This window comes from Myotis nattereri (assembly GCF_964212035.1).
Source record: "Myotis nattereri genome assembly, chromosome: 3".
Taxonomy (NCBI): domain Eukaryota; kingdom Metazoa; phylum Chordata; class Mammalia; order Chiroptera; family Vespertilionidae; genus Myotis; species Myotis nattereri.
Window position 1 is genome coordinate 20,503,705 of NC_138077.1, and position 20,512 is coordinate 20,524,216.

Below are 20,512 nucleotides of genomic sequence, written 5' to 3' on the forward strand. Positions count from 1 at the left end.
ATATAGAAGGTTATTAACACCTTTTCTAAGCACCTAGAATGTTCCAGGCACTATTCTTGTTTTAAGTGCTGGAGATAGTGAACTGAAAAAAACTCAAAACAAACACGAATCTCTGCTCTCCAAGGGCTAATAGTTGAGGTGTTGGGGGTAGGAGGTGGGCCAGTAAAGAACAAGAACAACAATCATAAAGGAAATATACAGTCATAGATTACTTGATGAAAGTAAAATACAGGTATGCGATTGGAGATACCTTCCACTGAGAGGCTCTATTATTTAGTAAGCCATTAAAGTTGGGTAAAATGTTAGAGCTAACATTAAAAATAATACTTGTGATATTAAGTAACTATTTCCCCCAAACATTTATAGTGGGGGAAAGACCTTCTGATTGAAGATGATAATTACCCCTTGCTTTAAACTCCTTTTGGCAAAAAACAATCTTACTAAGACTGTCAAGTAGATTATGGTTCTAAATCACAGATTAATGGTGTCACTCTGGGATGAACTCTTTGTTATCATCAATAATAAAAGACTTGCATGTGTTTCTATCACAAAAGATTTTTGTATGTGATTAAATGAAACGGGACATACTAGAAAACAGTTAAGCAGGCAAGAAGCCAACTCCAGGCCTGTCATCCCAAAATAAAGCCACAAGCAATCCTTAACCGTCTTCTTTCCTTGTAGTCTTCCCGGCTGGCATCCTGCAGCCCCCCTTCTTCAGCGCCCAGCAGTCTAAATCGTTGAACTACGGGGGCATCGGCATGGTCATAGGACATGAAATTACCCACGGCTTCGATGACAGTGGTAAAGTACACTTGACATTCCTTTGGCGGAGATATAGCCTCAGCAACCTGATTAAGAGCTATTATAATTTAGCAATACAAAAATAACATTCATCCATGTATCACTGGCTTAATAATCACCACACTTTTAGTGTTCCTTTTAAATTGTTGCTTAAGAAGATCAGAAATTTCTAGTGAGGTAAGGCCTGACAGAATAAAGCAAATATTCACATTGAGAAAACACTGATGATAATATTTAGTCTTATTTTATGAGTTTTTATGTCTTAGTTCTCCAGACTTTCAGAGGGCAAGGTCTACATCTTAAAATGAGATATAAAAAATTAAACATTAAGGTGCCCATAAGCCTAAGAGTCCTAAACCGCTTGTGGTGTATGACTTCTTCTTCTTTTTTTTTTTCTTCATCTTAACCTACTACCTAGTTTAGGCCTTGCAAACAGTGGGCGCTTAAATATTTACATAATACAAAATGGTTTTTTGATTGGCCAAATAGATTTAGAGTTTCAGTGAAACTGAGAAGAAACGTAGTAAAGTCAGGAGATATGTAAAGAGGTGATAGTTGAAGCTATGCCAAATATTGGTTTGCAAGGAGAAAGAAAATAGAAAGAGAACAATAAAGAGAAAATAATTACACCTTAACTAGACCTTTAGAGATCCAGAGAAAGGAAAGGAGATGTGAAGGGCACAATTTTGAAAAGGACTCACTAAGTATCTGTTAACTCAATGAGCTATACAGTAGTCTTCACAGGTAGATACTAATACTATTTCCATTTATTAATGGGGAAAAAATAGAGACACATAAAAGACTCACTTAAAGCCACAAAGCTAGAAATTGGTGGAACGAGGATGTGAGTTCAGCTCGTTTGTCTTCATAGCCATTTTCTTACTACATCATGCATAACTATTAAAAAGATGATAATAAAACTCAGTGTCAAATCAAATGACATCGATAAATATATCTCACAAAAGGAAAAGATCGATGTATTTAGGGTTAGCAGGAAAGCTCCAGGAGGAAAGGTGACTTTTTCTTTGTACTTGAAGTAGAGGGAAACTGAGTCCACCATATGTCATGAGAGTGTGAGGTATGAAATGAATGCCAGAATGAAAATATTGACCTTTTAAAATCTCAAAATACCAAATGAAACAGACATGGTTTCAGTAGAAACCATCTAACAGATATAAGGCATTATTTCAGAAATGTTTATCTGGCGGCCTCAGCTGAGATCTTAAGAGCCAGGTCGGTGAACTATCTGAATTAACACTAAGGCACATCAGCAAACAAAATCCTGGCAGTCCAGATGTCATCAACTCTGAATGAGAAAGAATAACAGTTCCTCTCATTATGTGTTCAATTTAATGTCCTCTCACACAGTGGTATTTCAGTTCTGGCACTTAGAATGAAAAATATCTTATTGTAATTTTTGATGTAATGAGTTCTCATTGTACTTGAATAAATATATTCTAGGCAGAAATTTTAACAAGGATGGAGACCTTGTTGATTGGTGGACACAACAGTCTGCAAATAATTTCAAAGACCAATCCGAATGCATGGTGTACCAGTACGGAAACTTCTCCTGGGACCTAGCAGGTGGACAGCATGTATGTCATCAGCATTCTCTTGAAAAGTTTTAGATATATCAAATCTTAAGTGAATTACTGATGCTTTTTAACAATCAGAATGTAGTTAAGGGTCTTTTTTGTTTTTTGTTTTTAACAGATCAATGGAATTAATACCCTGGGAGAAAACATTGCTGATAATGGAGGTATTGGCCAAGCATACAGAGTGAGTAATAATATTTTTCCCATTTTAGTGGTTGGATGTATATTTATCATATTCATTCATTCATTCATTCACTCACTCATTCAAAGCCTTTTGCAAAAGACACATAATGTAAGCAACAAAAGATTAAAATGGAAAATATAAGGAGAAAGGGGATGGTAAATATGCTAACCAGCAGGGACAATGCAGTTGCGACTGAGCTGAACACATGAAGCTGAGAAGAAGGAACGCGGAGCATTATATCAGCAGAAATAAGGAGATAGGCAAGTCCACAGAGGAGGCAACCTTTCTCTAAGAAATAATCTCTGAAATAAATTTATGACAAAAGAGGCCCCATAAAAAGAATTATTTCAGAATCATTGATCCATGTACCAAACAGGACCTTCAGTTTCACAAGTGAAGAAGTGTTGAGGAACTATAATCAGCATAAACCACAGTTCATTTACAATGATACACTGAAGGACTAAGTGATACTGTTTCGGTATATGGCCTTTTAGTCATCCAAATTATTATGGCCAGATAAGTTTATCACAAAGAGTTCCTTAGATCCTCATTTAGCCTTCCATTAACTCATGCATTCAACAAATACTCAATGAGGGCTTTACTCTGTGTTTGGCACTAGTCTCAGTGCTAAAGATAAAGCTGTGAACCCTCCCTAAATGATATCATTACTCGGTCATTTAAACAAGGATTGAAGGAGGATGCACAAGAAAAAGCAGGGATTTGCACAAAGAGTGGAGAAATACTGGTCTTGAAAGCAACAATGAGGAGCGAGGGTAATGTTGAGTGCTTCTTCCATCCCTGAGGTAGCCCAGATGTGGGAGAAGGAGCAGAGTCTATTTGATAAGGTTTCCCCATGATAAGGTGAATCGAATGTTCCATGGAGTGGATGAGGATGTAAGGTTATTTGTTCAACATAAACCATTTATAAATGAACTGTGGGTTAAGGAAGAGGAGGAGAGGCTCAGTAGTTGGATCAGGAAAGAAGAGGAAGCACCAGAACTATGTGGGAGAGAGGACAGTGGGGCCTGTGACCTGGCAGTCAACATGGATGGATTATCAGAGTGTGAGACTTGGGAGATTACACTGACAGCAAAGTTTCCTAAAGAACGAATCCCCGTCAAGTCCTGGGAGATGGTAAATTGCTGCTGCTTTGAATGCTTGGCAGTTTTTCTTTTACTGGATGCCAGACATTGGGCATTTTACAATCTTTGAGAGCTGAATATTTTTGCTTTCCTATATCTTTTAGCTTTATTCTAAGACCCAGTTAAATTCCTCAGAAATGGTCTGGTGGTCCTGTTGGGTCTTGGTTCTATAACTTGTTAAGTGGGACGAGGGAATTGCTCGGTCTAAAGACGATTATTCTCCACTGCTGAGGCAAGACCCTACTGTGTGAATCTTGAGGTCTTTCATTTTTGTTAGGTGTGCATACCAGACGTTTTTATCTCTAATCGTTGGCCATGGTTCCTTCACTAGTACTGAGTAGTTTGCTCACATGCATACCCACATACTCAGGTGAATATTCGAGAGAGCCATCTGATCGCTTGAGATCCTCTTATCCATGCAGTTTTCTCTTCTTCAGTGCCCTGTCCTTGGTATCCCTGAACTTTTTGTCCTCAACTCTAGGAGTCCCTTGGACTCTGATGGGTTTTCCTTTCTCTATGTTGTAGCCTGGAAATACTGAAGGCAATAAGCTGGGGCAATCACAGGGCTCATCTTATTTGTTCACCATCTCAGAGAGATTACTCTCCCTTTTCCCAGTGTCCAGTGTAATGCAAGCCATTGTTTCATATGTTTTTTCCATCATTTGGTTGTTTCAGTGGGAGTGTTGTTTACCCCGTCCCTGTCACTCCATCTTGCCTGGAAGAGGAAGGCATTGGTACTCTTAATACTCCTGTAGTTATTCTTATATACTGCCAGAATAAGAATCACTGATTTAAAAATCCAGTCAGAGTCCGGGCTGTTGGTACTTCCATGGAGATGCCCATCTAGAATAAGTACAGAATTACAATGCAGCAAAATAAATTTGTGCAAATATTTTGTTATAAAAAAAAATTATAATATCTAATGCTCTGTCCCCTACTAGATTGTGAACTCCCTAAGAAAGAGCAGTCTCAAGTATTCCCCATTTACCCAGCATTTTTACTTAGTAGAGACTCAATAAATCTATGATAATGGCAAATAGAAAGAAATGAAATATATTTTCTGCTTATCTAATTGGTCACTTTCCTTTGTAATAAATTGGAAATGACTCATCTCAAAAATGTAGTTGTCAATTCCTTTCTTAAAGTATATTTAAGTAGAAGAACACTACATTTTTCAAGTGTCCATAAATCCTCTTGATTTGAGATCACTTTTTGACATTCAAATAACCTAAATTCCTTTTTCCTAATGTAACTGAAGTTCACTTTGTTTTGTCTTGTCTTCAGGGAGCCAAAATAATTGCTCATTCTTATTTTTAGAGTCATAGGATATTAGGCCTCTAATGGATCTTAAGAGAATCCCTTAACTTTTGGCAAGAATCACCCAAACAAAGTCTGCTATGAGTATATTTTGCTAAGAGTAGTAACTAAGCTAAATATAGCAATTACAGACTCTCTTGGCAATTCATTCTTCCAACTAGCTGGACTTATCCATCTATCAGTAGAACAACATTTACATAAGCTTTTCATTGCTTATTTAAGCCATCCATTGATAACTGACATTTGTTGGTCATTTGATGTGTGCTGAACTCTTCTCATTTGTTAATCATTATCCTGCTTTTTCAAAGCATTTGTAAATGAATTCTAGTTTTCTTTCTAATCCATGAAATAGTTGTAGGTTGCCATATCTAAGTATATTATGATGATTCTGATACAAAAAGTTAATTTCCTGTTACATGGTCTTTTGTATAGATTTATATATAAATTTGTAAATGCTAAACATCATGTTTCTGTTTCACTACCTGCCTAGGCCTATCAAAATTATGTTAAAAAGAATGGTGAAGAAAAATTACTTCCTGGACTTGACCTAAATCACAAACAACTCTTCTTTTTGAACTTTGCTCAGGTATGCTACTATTCTTGATTGATAGATATGAAAATCATTTTGAGTTATAATTTTATAGTAAGTTAGATAATGCATGCTGAGTTTTCTTGATTTAATCAATTGTGGCAGATCGTTTGACTTGACTAAATTTTATTGTCAGTCTGTCAGTATAACAGACTGTCAGATTATATCAATGATAATTATGCTCCTGGTTGCCTATCATTGAACAGTATTTAAAGAGTAAACGGTTAAGGAATGCAGAATTCCAATTTAATTTTTGTAGTAGGAAGTTTGCTTTTTTCTCAGCCTGCCCAAACAAGTAACTAGTATCCTTGATTAAACTTAAGCACAAAATTTCCTTTTTCTATTCCTATGCTAGGTGTGGTGTGGGACCTACAGGCCAGAGTATGCAGTCAACTCCATTAAAACAGATGTCCACAGTCCAGGCAATTTCAGGTATGTGGATTTGAACAGCAGCCAAGGTGCTCTAATATTGGCTCCATTAGTTCTGAGTTTGGAAATTGGCCTTTTCTAATTCTGACTCTATAAAATTTGGAAATCCAGTGTTGTTGTTTTCTTCTCTTTTGAGGGTTACAGATGGGATCAACAGAGCAGATCAGGTAAATGTCATGTTTACACAAGCATAGCCTTCACTGCTCTATTCCTCAGAATATATGTGACCGGGGTTCAGTGCTTGATGAATTCCAATAAAGATGTCACCTCAGAACAGTGGCTCTATTTAAAGGTAGCACAAGACATTTCTAAAAGGCTGTAAAAGGTTTAGGCTTAGGACCCATGAGTAGCTATGCCAAAGAAAGATTTTCGTTCAGCATAAAGGGAAACTTTCCAGTAATTAGAGCTTGTACGTCATGGAATAAAGTTATCTCCAAAGCTCCAGGAGAGAGTACCTTGAAGCAGAGGTCTGAGAACAACCTGTCAAGGATGATGGATTAAAATGCTCTGCATGGTGGAAGAATGAGTTAGAAGAATCTAAAACCCTTCTCAAATCAGAAAATCTTTGAGAACATTGGATTGAAAGAGAATCACTCTAACCAGCATTTGAATGTGAAAGCCTAGATCCCTATCTAGCTGTTTTAGGACTAAATTCCTAATGCTACCCGCTCCACAGGGACTTCAACCGTTCTGATCAGCAACAACTTTTCTCAGGCAAGACTATCTGAAAAATAAATTTAAAATTTTGTAGGGTGATTGGAAAACAGAGTCTGAAAACAAAAGGGAACTAATGGGCTGAATTTCAAAAGCACTTCCTAAATAAACATGAGCATAGTGCCCGTATCATTCACTCCTAGGGAAAGACCACATCCAAATATGAAACAATAAAATACCACATTTAAAAATTCGTGTTGTCCTAATATGATCATTAGCAGCAGCAGCAGCAGCATTTATATTCGCCTTAACATTTCTTTCAAAATTCATTCACTCAACAATTGTTTATTGTATGTTCGTTTTGTGTATAATCCAAGCTAAATTTAGTCTTGCTAAGATATCCAAATAAACTGCTTTTTAGGTAACCAGCAAGAAAAGTCACTAGATCAATTGACATTATGTTTTATCCAAGTAACTTTTAGTTTCAATTTTTTTTAATATATTTCTTTATTGATTTCAGGGAGAAAGGGAGGAGAGAGAGATAGAAACATCAATGATGAGAGAGAATCATTGATCGGCTGCCTCCTGCTTGCCCCCCATTGGGGATCGAGCCCGCAACCCAGGTTTGTATGTGCCCTTGGCTGGAATCAAACCTGGGACCCTTCGGTCCACAGGCTGATGCTTTATCCACTGAGCCAAGCCTGCTAGGACTTAGTTTCAATTTTTAAAAGTTCTCTTTTTTATTCTGAAATCTTTGGAAGTTAAAATGTAAGAATCTTATAATTGCTCTCTGAGGATAATAGAGAGCAGTTATAAGCTCATGCAAATTAGTAACCACCATAACAATTGAATTTTGAAGTTCTGCCACACATATCCCTATGGCCTAAAGCATCTATATATATAAAAGCCAAAGCGACTGTTCAACCGGTAGCTATAACATGCACTAACCACCAGGGGGCAGATGCTCTGACCAGTAGGTTAGCTTGCATCTGGGGTCTGGCCAGTTGGGACTGGGCAAGATGGGCCAGACATGCCCTGGAGCCCTCCCGCAGTCCCTCCCCAGCCCCAATCCTGCACCAGTGGGGTCCCTTGGCCTGGCCTGCGCTCTCTCACAACCCAGGACCCAGTTTCTCTCAGAGAGCCAGTTTTGGCCTGATCCCTGCAGGCCAGGCCAAAGGGACCCCACTGGTGCACGAATCTGTGCACTGGGTCTCTAGTATATCCATAAAAACCTAAGTAAATTTAAGTAACATTATTGTAATACCTGTTACATCTGGGGTCCTTGGAGAAAGGAGACTGCAAATTAATTATTTGATAGCTAAATTTTGTCTCTTGAGTATTAACATTTTTATCTTAACCACTAGGTTAAAAACTTCTCTGTTTAAAATATATTTTCTACCTTCCTGCCTTACTAACACAACATTCTGAACAAAACGGTGTGTGTTTTTTCTTGATGACACAGACTATTGTTATGACTAATAGTTATGGTTTCACTGTTTATTAGTTTAGTGAAGTCCTCCAAAGCTAGTGTATGGGGAGCTATTTATTCCTACACTAAAGCCACTGATGGTGATGCTTTTCGAATTTTGATTTTGGCTCTTTACTAGTGTTTTTCTATTTGTTTCTTCCCTAATTCTCTTTCCTGTTACTCCATTGCCTGCTTTTGGCCATCCCATTCCCCCATTCTGATTAGCTCCGAAAACATCCTTTAGCTTTTCTGCTAAAAAGTGAACGTAAGCTTTGAAGTAAGAAACCCTTAAATTCCAACCATGTCTCTGCCATTTACAAACTGTTACTTAACCTCTGGGTCTCAATTTCTTGATATATAAAATGAGGATTAAATTATGAGAGTTGTTAGGAGGATTAATGTTAATGTTTCTGACATGCCTACTTCATATTTGTGTTTGAAGACTGGTACTAGGATTGGTTTTAAATAAGAAAGGTATGAGCAGAATAAGAATTTCTGTGAATAAAGCATATGGACTTTGCAACATTCCACCTTTCCTGACGGTCAAGTACGTTCTGTTGTTCATTTCTTATGTCTGGATAGTTCAACATGTTAATCACTGATTGCTGGTTAAGTGACATGTAGGTAACTATGTAACTTTTCTACCACCAATTATAAACTGGAAATAGTTTTAATATAATTAGCTGTAGAATTTTGTATTTGTAAAAATATGTATTTAGTATAAATACGTAAAATTATTTGCAACTTTCATTTTCTTTTTTCTGACCCAAAAGATGTCTCTGTGACTATTTTTCATTCATAATAAGAGAAGTATGTGTTGTTTTTTAAAGGGTAAATGGAATGCCAACCCTTTGTCAAGGAAATTATTTTCTCTGGAGGTAAAGGGATTTCCTTGGCAAAAGGTTGAGGTTACATTTAGTTTTGGAAACAGGCTGCTTCCTGGCTGTACAAAGTAAAACATATTTTTTAAAGAACTTTGAAAACTAAGAGACATGGAGTTGCTATTGAAAGATTGTGTACAGTGGTTTATGTAGACATGCTTGAAACATAGGAGGTTTTTACTCTTATGCTTACACAGTCGCAGTATGGAAAACAAAAAGGTGAATTATATTTGAGATAGAGCTAAATCTATAAAATAATTTGTTAGGTCTAAGCTATACTTGTTCTATTCTTTCTAACTAAAGTCTTATGTACTTTTAAATGAGCTTCTAAACTATTCGTATTTAAAACAAAACATTTCCCCTTGATATTCCAGAATTTGCAGTTTAATGACTTCTTTCAGTCACTTCAGGGAATGGTTGTTATGATAATATTTACTACATAAGCTGTAAATGTGTTTATAAAGTTATTTAGATGGAATATTCCTACATAATATAGAAGATATGGTAATATTTTCAAAGCAAGTCAAAATAGACCAAATTATACCTGTGTTGTATTCTACCTAAATAGTAATGGTGCTAATTTAGATGCTTAGATTGCTTGATATTTTTCTAGTCAGAAAAAAAAAAAAAACTTCAGAGAACAAACCCAACTAATAAAGCAAGAAATATTTTCCACAACTTTCTAATTCTTTTGAAAGAATATCCTTTCTAGGGTTTTATGCAGACACTAGAAGCTCGGTGCACAAATTCATATACCAATGGGGTCCCTCTGCCTGGCCTGCAGGATTGGGATGAAACTGGCTTTCCGACATCCCCCGAGGGGTCCTGGATTGTGAAAGGGTGCAGGCCAGGCAAAGGGACCCCACCGGTGCATGATTGGGGCTGGGGAGGGATGCGGGAGGTTGGCCAGCCGAGGCAGGACTGTGGGAGGGCTCCAGGGAGTGTCCAGCCCATCTCACTCAGTCCTAATCAGCCAGACCCCACCTGCAAGCTAACCTACTGGTTGGAGCGTCTGCTCCCTGGTGGTCAGTGCACATCATAGCAACTGGTTGACCAGTCAACTGTCTGCCCCCTGGTGGTCAGTGCATGTCATAGTGACTGGTTGACCAGTCAACTGTCTGTCCCCTGGTGGTCAGTGCACGTCATAGAGAGCGGTTGAGCGGTCTGAGCATTTCATTTGCATATTACACTTTGATTGGTTGAACAAACGACCTGATGACCAGACACTTAGCATATTAGGCTTTTATTATATAGGATTTTCAAGTACCATGGCTATTTTGTTCTTTATGATTCCATGATTTAGCATGCTTAAGCTAAACCTTCTTTGAAATACTGAGGTTTTCTCCATCTATCTTAAGTACTAGCATTGGTTTCTGATATTTTGTAAATATCAGTGGATTTCAGTGAGCCTTGTTGAATTCCCACTAGTAATGATTAATTTTCAGCCCTTACCTCAGAATCTCTTTACTTCTTTACCAATTTATAGTGGAACACATGCTGATCAATGTGACCCTACTTTAAAAGAATTATGAATCTTAGTTAATGGCAAAGATTGGATAGTTTATTCATGAATGAAGCTAGTTAATCTTGTAGCCAAGTCATTCATTTAAAAGAAGTAATAAAAAATTGTCAGTGGACCCATTAATTGCAAAAAGCTCATTCATTAATTCAAAAATCCAGTTAATTGCAGACAGGAGTAGTCAGATAAGTTGTAAGATACAAAGTCCATTCTTGGTCAAGTGATATTCAACTCCATATATCTTAGATGTTATTTTTGTTTTTATGCTTTCCAGTTTTATTAGGACATAGTGGTATACATCACTATATAAATTTTAGGCACATAGCATGATTGCTTGATTTACATATATTATGAAATGATTACCACAATAGTATCAGCTAACATCTATAATTGCTTGTACCTTTTGATCACCTTCTTCCAATTCCCCATCCTTCCATCTATAGATGTTTTTAATATAAGTGATTATTTGCTAAGAGAATAAACAGCAGCAGAATAATAAAATAGTTTATGTAATAAAGTAAACATTTCAAGCAAATCACTTGAGAAATAATAAAAGCCTTTATTATATTTTGTTATTATAAACAAAAAGTACATAGTTTTCTTATAGCATGAAATTATGTAAGTAGTCTATGTAATATTAATGCGATGTGATCCCACGCTCAGAGATAGGATTCATTTTTTATTAATAATGTATCCACTTTTTGAAATAGAGTACTTATGTCATCCACCCAAAGATTTGGTGTTATAAACAACCAAGCAGTAACTAGAATCCTAGAAAAGTAAATTAAACTGAGGTATGTTGTTGGCCTAATTTATTCAGAATCAAATTATCTAAGTGAAGCCTTTGGCTGGAAAGAGAGGAGATGGAATGGAGGCCGAGAGCTGAGTGTGCGTTGGGTTGACTGCTGTTGCTAGTGATGTTCTGTGAACACCTTCCTGTTTTGTAGTGTGGTTCTTTCCTTTTTAATTTTCTTAATGCTTTTAAGGGAAATGTAGAAGAAGTCATAGGTTTGGACTCAAGTACTTGTCCCATATAATTATATCTAAGACACAATCCTTTGAAAATAATACTTCTTTTTTATTTTATTTTTTATATTGATCCTCACCCAAAGAAGGAAGATTTTTTTTCTTATTGTTTTTTTAGAGCGGAAGGGGGGGGGGGGGAGAGAGAGAGAGAGATGAGAGAGACACATTGCTTGGTTGCCTCCTGCTTGAACCCCGAATAGGGCTGGGGATTGAACCTGCAACCGAAGTACATGCCCTTGACCGGGGAATCGAACCCATGACCCTTCAGTCCGTGGGCCAACACTCTAACCACTTAGCCAAACCGGCCAGGGCTGACAAAATATTTAATAAAATAAAGACAAAAAAGAGCTGCTCTTCAAGTCAGTGGCTCTTGGGTGCTTTTCTGTCAGTTCATCCAGAAGCTTGTGGGGTAGTCAGCCACCGTGATGACTGTTCCCCAGTCAGAGATAAGGCTTCCTAAAGTGGGAAAGGGATTGGATTAAAATCCGGGGTGGGGAATGTCTGGACTGCGGGCCAAATACAGCCCATAAAATCATTGCTCTGGCCCTGCCAAGGCATTAGGGGTGAGTTAATTGAATATTTGACCAAATATAGCGGGCTAATTTTTAATTTGATAATTTTGTATGGCCTGTGAATGATGTTATCAATATCCAAATGGTCCTTGGCAGAAAAATGGTTCCCCACCCCTGCAGTAAAGGAATCAAAGCTCTCTCCATGAGCCTAGAACATAGACTAAGGACCTGTACAAATCCCTGGTGTCTAAATCCTTTCATTCCTATATACACAATCATTTTTGACCATGTATCAAGTGAATTTGTTCTGAACTTTCAGATGTAAGGAATGACACCCTTTTATTATTGTTACTTTTATATCAAATTAATTCAAGCTCTGAGCTCCCACTGGACATCAGGAGGTGAGACATTTCAGTAGTTTTCAGAGTACTCCTTTCTGGGGCTATACAGGAATCTAAGGCATCACATGAACCGAGAAAGTAGGGAAGAGCCTCCACCCTGCTGTGCTCACAGCTGACACTCTTACAGTCTGAGGGCTCCATCTGAAGTCAGGTGGCTCTGTCTCCTTCCAATGGTCATGGGCAAGGGCCACAGCAGCCACGAGTATTGATGTTAAAGTCGCCCAACAGCCACACACCATCCTATCGGGGCCCTGCTCAGAGTGGAGGCATATCCTGTCATTCACACCACCCACCGTTACTGGACTGGCCCCTCCTCAGGCTCCTGGCAGTGGGCCAGCCTTCTCTCTCTCAAGTGGACTAATAAATGTCAGTTCCCCAGCTCTGGCTTCCATCCCTTCTTGACCCCCAACCCCGTACCAGGAGGATTCCTCCCTGAAGTTTACATCCTCCCCGAAAGCTAGGGGAGTCAGGTTGGGGAATTGAGAGATAGTTGACGGGGTCATGAGTGACACATTAGGAAGTCAGACTTTGAGAAATGGGATATGGGTCTTTCTTTCCTAGAATGGGGATAGGGAAATGCTTTCTTTCCATCCCAGTTGGTCTATAATAGCGAGCAAACAACAAAAATACTAAACAGTGTTTTTCTTCATAATGCCCTATCACTCCTGCATGTAACTGCCATGATCAGGCAACAGGCTCATTCATCCAGTGCGTACTGAGTCCTGCATATGCATGCAGTCTCCCAGGCTTTGGGGTGCAGCAGGAGCAAGGGAGACATAATATTTTGCCCTCACAGAGATTACAGTGTAGTGGGTATGTCAGGAAATAAAGAACAAATAACTCTGTGATAGGGCTAGCACAGGGAGGGGGACCCAAAAAGGACAGTATTTGAAGAGGAGCTTGGCCATTGTAAGGAATGGAAAGTAGGTCAGTGTCATCCCCATAAGGAACAGGAAGGGAAATGTACCACGAGGAGGCAGGGATGGTAGGCTGGATCCATCAGGATGTTGGAGACCGTGGTGAGGAGGTTGAATTTCCTTCAACGCCTGGAAGGTTTTAAGTCAGGGAATTCTGGAATTTGATCTATATTTTAAAGATCACTCTGTGTGCCGAGTGGAGAGTGGGTTAGAGGGGGCAGACATGCTCACAGTTATACATGTTAATGCATCTGTGTTGGAGATCTCAGTAGGTTAAAAGGTACTCTTAGGTCATATGCTCCTAGCCTTACACGACTCCAGTCTGCTCTCCTCCTTCCAACCCAAGGTGGGTGTGGCCATGGTCTCTGTGGGCAGAGAAGGGAAGGAGGCGTTTCCGGGTTGATGGTAAAACATCACCCCTGCATCACCGTACTGACCTGTCTCTCCCCTCAGATGCTGCTTGGTGCCGATGGTAGGGTGGACCCTGTTGTTTTGCCCATCAGGGTCAGAGATAAGAAGCGCTTGGCATTTTGCCAGCCCTTTCCAGTTATTCAGGCTGGATCCAGTTTCTGATATTTATGAAGTTCTTTTGGAATAATAGATAATAATTGTTGCCTTCCCTATTAAATCAAATCAACTAATATCTGTTTAAAGTCTCTTATATTTAAGTTACCATGTGAGCCCTTTCAAGATATCATGAAAAGTCATGATTTTATTCTTTGACCAAACTCTCCTTATATTAACTACAATTCCAAATATGAATTATGCATTTATATTACAAATGTGTATAGAATGCTTATAAATTAATTCCCCATGAGAACCTTAAGATCCAAGTATTATTATTATATGCATTTTACAGAAAAGGAAACCGAGGCACAGAGAGGCTAAATAAATAAGTCATAACCAGGATTCAAACCATACCGTCTGTCTTCAACATCTGTTCCTTTAACTCCTATACTTTGTTAACCTCTCCATCTAAAAATTCTGTTAATGAGAAGAATGAACTCATTCTACCAGTTTCTTTTTCTTTTTTTTCCTTTTTTTAACTATATTCTAAATTCACTCACTTGGCCTAATAGAGAAATGCTATAGCCCTACCACGTGGTATGGACATGAGTGTCAAATGCTGATGGTGACTTTCATTTGTTTCACAGGATCATTGGGACTTTGCAGAACTCCCCTGAGTTTGCAGAAGCCTTTCATTGCTCCAAGAATTCATACATGAATCCAGAAAAGAAATGCCGGGTGTGGTGATCTTCAAAAGAAGCAGTGCAGCCCTTGGCTAGACTCGCCAACACCACAGAAATGGACAGCTCTATCCAAGAGACTGGGCCATAGAGCTCACTGTTATTATGCACAGGGATACCTGACAGAGATGAGAGCATCAGGATAAAAATGAAGTTAGGGTATTCTAGAAAAGGGTGGAGGGATGAGGGCGTCTATTGTCTATCAAATCAATCACTTCTCACTGTGTAAATAATGCTTAATCTCTAAAGATAGTATTACCGTTCACTTCTGTTTCTCGTCTGATCTGCCAGTGTGATGTTGTCTCTTGAAGAGTGGTAACCATTATTAGAGAAGGATTTCTAATCCAAGGAAGAAAGAAAAAGTTGAAGAATACAATTGGCACCTAACACACATCAGTGACCCGGGAGTGAAAAACACATTGTTGAAGTACTTATTTGTATTTATATTTGCAACCTTTATGCTCCTTCAAATCTCTTCCAAAGAATTCTTATACGTATCGGGGCCTTGGGACTTACGTAGTTTTAAACTAACTTTTCCAGTCATCAGTTATGCATTCTGAGATCATTTTATTTTAAGTACTTAGGGCTAAAATGAAATGTCTAAAACTGTGTTTTGTTGTACCTGTTTTGACTGATAACCATATTCTTGAGGTTTCTTGCAATTTTCTAAGCAATTTCTTGTTCTCTCTCTCTCTCTCTCTCTCTCTCTCTCTCTCTCTCTCTCTCGTCAAAACTTGGTCTTTTTAAGAAATTTGTAGCAATGTATAAATAATTTTTATATTTAATTGTTGACTACATTTATGACTAAGTAATTGTTATTATAGGTAATCATTGACTATTGAAGTTTCAGACTGAGATAAATAGTTATGAGCCAAGATCTGTAAAGCGATGTACAGATGAACATTTGAGACTTTTTAAACTTATCAATCATATTGATGAAAAGCTTTAAGTACACACTTTGGCTTAAACATTGCCATTGGACGGTTGTCTAAAGATACATAAGACTTGTGGTTTACAAGCAGGATTTTCCAAATTCAACCTGTCCCTTCCGTGGCTGAAATGAAAGGGCAAACCTGCATCTATGTAGCTCCACATCTCCTTATCCTTTCAGATTTGTTACCTGATGGAAATATTTTGATAATAAATTGAGATTGTGAATCCACTGCTCACTATGGTTGTTGCGGCTGCCATTTAGCTCTGGAAAGTGCATTTTTTGACTAGAGGGGCTTCTGTACCTCCGTCTCCAACAGACCTGCTGCTAAATTTCTAACTTGCTTAGAGTTCTGGGAGGGGATTGTTTAGTCTCTGATAGGAGCTCAATCTTTTCACATTCTTTTCCTATCCTGTTCACGACTTCAGTTCATTTCATTACTTGATTAATATTTTACAAAACAAGTACACTTCCAAAAATCTTTATTTTTCCTGACAAAACATGAAACTGAAAATTTCGTATTTTTCCTGCTTATTGGTTTTTCCTGCTTCTTGAAAAGTGTTATTGAAATATAACTTAAATACAAACATTTCATAAAGCATTAATGTGCAGCTCAGTGAACTTTCTCCAACTGAACACAGTCCTGTAAGTTATCAAACATTACCAACCACCGAGAAACCCCTGCTCCCAACCGTCACTTCACTCCTCCAAGGACAACTGCTGCCCTGACTTCTAATGTCACACGTCAGATTTGCTGTTTTTGTCTCTTATGTAAATAGAATCAACCAGCATGTATTCTTTTGTGTCTGGCTTCTCTCATTCAGCATTACATTTGTGAGATTCAGCATTACATTTGTGAGGTGCATTTGTTTGTGGATCCCTCATTCTCATTGCTGACTGATACTTTAGTGTGTGACTATACTACAGTTAATCCATGCACCTGAGAAGTTTCCAGTTGGGGCTATTATGAATATGCTTACATATCACCATCTTTTAAATATATATATATAGTTTTATTGATTTCAGAGAGGAAGGGAGAGAGGGACATCAATGATGAGAGAGAAATCTGGGGATTGAGCCCACAAGCCTGGCATGTGCCCTGACGGGGAACTGCAACATGACCTGGTTCATAGGTCGATGCTCAACCACTGAGTCATGCAGGCCGGGCTCACCATCTCTTTTTACTTGAGATTTTATTAGACTCATTTCCACAAGTCCTCCCTAAAGTTACTATGAATATTGAACATATAGTTTCAAACTAACCCTGGATATTCTTACCCTTTTCTCCTTTATCACTACCGCCATTATGATGAATAACTTAAAATATGTTTCTGTGGATATTTTCTTAAACTGAAAACATTTCTAAATGATAGTAGTCAGAGCAATAGGAGCATCCAGCTCTGAAGAGAACAACTATCTTTGAGTCATTTAATTTCTATCCTGTTACAGCAGCTGAAGAACCAGAAATGAAGAATGACTAGTGCAAATAACAAAAAAGACACTAGACTCTCCACTGCTAGCTCTTTAAAACATAAGCCTTCTTTCTATATAAAGGGATTTGAGTGAAATTGTCGGGGGGGGAGGGGGGTGGGGTGGGGAAGAAACCCAACCCTCTTCAGTGCCTCACTCTCCTTTCTCTAGAAATACCAGATTTTCTGAGGTTAAAGTACAGACCAAAGTCAGAAGAGCTATACTTCCCCATCCCTCGCACACAAGGACATCAGTTCTTGTACGTAGCACTGTTGTTGAGTTGTATGAGGACTGATGGTCTCTCCCCATCATCTGGAGTTGTTCATCATATAAGGCCCATCTGTAATCTCACACATAAATCCAATTCCATCATGGCTGACTCCTGGTCAAAGAGAGTCTAAAAGCTGAGACACTCAGTTGGGACCTATGTCGGTGACTAGGATAGAAAGCTCTCAGGAGAACCAATGGGAGGGAGTCTGCCTCCAGGCTACAGTGCCCGTGTGGATGCCAGGTGCAAGGCGGAAAGAATGCCACCCTGGGAGAAGATTTCTTTCTTGTTCTAGCCCTATTCTGCCACTAATGACAAGATGACCATGGGCATTAGATCTGTTTTCTAGGGCCTTTGGTTTTCCTACCTGAAGAAAAAAAGAGGATTTGATTATTCTCTCAGTGGTTCTCAACAAGAGAAGGAGAATGCCTGCGATGCTGCCTTATGTGTAATCTGTCCTCCAGGTTAGAACCACCACTGGATAAGATAATTTCAAAACTCCTACATAAATGCCTGAATCTAAAGAGACCACATTATAGTCCAAAGTAAAGGGTCAAAGTTTTATGGAGTTTAGGGTCTGTGCTGTTCTTACAGTTTTCCCAAAAGCCGTCATCATTCCTGTTGGCATCGATGGCGTTCTCCAAGTAGAAGATAATTTAGAAATAAGACTCCACCCTCTCAAAGATGGAAAATCAGAAAGTTTTACCAGGTTCCAATCTCAAGAATTTAAAACAAACATTGCCTAGCCAGCTCTGTTCTGGCTTCCCTGACCCCACACCCTTCCCCACCCCTGTCAACCTCCACAGCCAGTATGTCTTGAAAACTTAAGGTCAAATGGAGCATTCTATCAATGTAATCTTACACTTCCCGCTAGCTTTCAAATTAAATCTTTTTAAATTGAATAATATTAACTATTAGAGGCCTGGTGCACGAGATTTGTGCATTGGTGCAGGGCTCATCCCGGTCAGCCGAGCAGCTGTGGACCCATCCTCTAAGCAGCTACTCCCACTGCAGGACCACCATTCTTCCCAGTCAGCTGAGTGGCGCTCCCACTGTGGGAGTGCACTGATCACCGGGAGGCAGCTCTTGCATTGAGTGTCTGCCCCCGCCCCCCCCGGTGGTCAGTGCGTGTCATAGCAACTGGTCAACCCGTTTTTCCGCCATTCTGTCACTGGGCTTTTATTATATAGGATTTTACCAATATTTTCTTGTTTTTACCAACCCATTCTTCCAAAGATACCATAGTGTTCTGTCCTGATTTCTTTTAAAAAGTTCAATGAAAAGGTTGCCAAATGCTGTAGGGAGTCACAGACCTAATCAGATAACTTAGGCAGAAAACAGAAGTGTCTTTGTGCACAGTCCCTGGACTGAGGTACTTGACTTTTGGTTGATGAGCTGAAGAGAGGAACCATCCATGGCTGGTGCCAAAGTGGCACACGTTTATTGTATTCTAATCTATTTTTAACAGTGTTGTCTTAATTCCAACACCTTTGCATTTTGCATGTCCTCTAAATCAGTGAGAAACACTACTGTCATTTTCAACTCCATACCCAAACTACTGTGCTTCTATTTTGTTCTTTGACAAAACAGACCATCAGGTTGTGCAAGGGAAGCCTGGCAGAAAAATGAGCATTGCTCTGCAGGACATGATGGGCTCGCAGCTTGTGCAGTGTAGAAAGACTAGGAAGTCTAGCCATTGTGACTAATTTGTATATTTGTGGATTTTCTTTCTACCCAGAAACTGACAATTTTTTTTCAGGTATCATTCATGTTAACATCTGAGTCTACCTCTTTAAATGAACTTGATGTCACCTCTGATCTGATCATCTCAAATTATAATGCATCCTAAAAGTTTCCTCCATATCCAGGAAGATGAAAGTGGGATCAAGTATCTCGATTATCATCGCCTTGGTGAAAATCTCACAACACACACACTATCCATGCCCTGTCCCCTGAAATACAGCATCAAATATGTATTGATAAAATGTTTATTGCAGTTTTGTCTATAATATGGAAGAAAGGGGGAGAGAAAACTAAACAGGAGCAAACATTTACATTTGTACAAAGAAAATATGAAAAGAATGCAATGTTGGATATTCATTAGAATGTCAACTATGTTAAAATATTGCTGCATAGAAAAAGTTGGAAGAATATAACCAAAAATTAATAGGGAATATCTCTGAGTGGTGTGATATAGGTGATTCTTAGTTCCTTTCCCCCCCTGAATTTTAAATATTTCTGTAAGCTGAAACATTACATTTAATAGATAGATAGATAGATAGATAGATAGATAGATAGATAGATATAGATAGATAGATATAGAGATTTAAGAGAGGAAGGAAGAGGGAGAGAGAGATAGAAACATCAATGATGAGAGAGAACCATTGATCTGCTGCCTCCTGCACGCCCCCTACTGAGGAGTAAGCCCACAACCTGGGCATGTGCCCTTGACCAGAATTGAACCCAGGACCCTTCAGTCCGCAGGCCGACACTCTACATACTGAGCCAAACCAGCTAGGGCTGAAACATTACATTTTAAAAGTCATCTAAAAAATGTTGTTTGGAAGAAAGGAGGTAGTAAGGGAGAAAAGATGGAAGGGAGGGAAATGAGGGGGAAATTGACCACAAAATTGAAACATAATTCCATTGAATTTAAGATGTGTTCATTTATTTAAGAAGCTGTTCAGTTTTGTATCTTAAGGAATCCAGCCAATGGAGTTTGGTCAGCAGCTCTCCCTTCCCCACACCCCAACAGGCCAGATCTCACTTTTATGAAGTGGCTTTGAAACACGCTGCTTAACACAGAGCAGGGACATTTGGTGGACCTTCTGCTGATGGTGCTTGAGGTGGTTCTGTGAGAACAAAGCCTTGTACTCTCAAGGTTTGTTTGTGTGTGTGTGTGTGTGTGTGTTTTCTGAAATGCTGAAGGGTTCACTGATCTGGCCACACTCTCCCACCTGGTCTCCCTCCCTACAAAATCCTAGCATCTGTCAAACCCTGACTAAGGTTAAGGATACAACCTATAATGTGAAATAGGAGCCAGTAAATTATACCGTGATCAGACCTGAATGTTCCACCTGGTAGGCACCATGATTTACCTGGGTGTCAGGTGCTAAAATTTAGAGGTTGAACAGGGAGGAGGCAGAAGGAGACAGCTAATC

At 38.9% G+C, this 20,512-nt stretch overlaps 1 protein-coding gene across 1 annotated transcript in view; it reads left to right on the plus strand.

Moving 5' to 3' along the window:
- MME (membrane metalloendopeptidase) overlaps positions 1–15,840 on the plus strand; it is a 95,499-nt gene extending 79,659 nt beyond the window's left edge. The window contains exons 18-23 of the mRNA XM_081085225.1: positions 682–801; positions 2,263–2,396; positions 2,515–2,580; positions 5,530–5,625; positions 5,984–6,060; positions 14,590–15,840. Coding sequence (XP_080941351.1) covers positions 682–801; positions 2,263–2,396; positions 2,515–2,580; positions 5,530–5,625; positions 5,984–6,060; positions 14,590–14,689 — 593 coding nt within the window. The 3' untranslated portion in view covers positions 14,690–15,840. The remainder of the gene's footprint in view (positions 1–681; positions 802–2,262; positions 2,397–2,514; positions 2,581–5,529; positions 5,626–5,983; positions 6,061–14,589) is intronic.
- Positions 15,841–20,512: the final 4,672 nt, after the last annotated feature.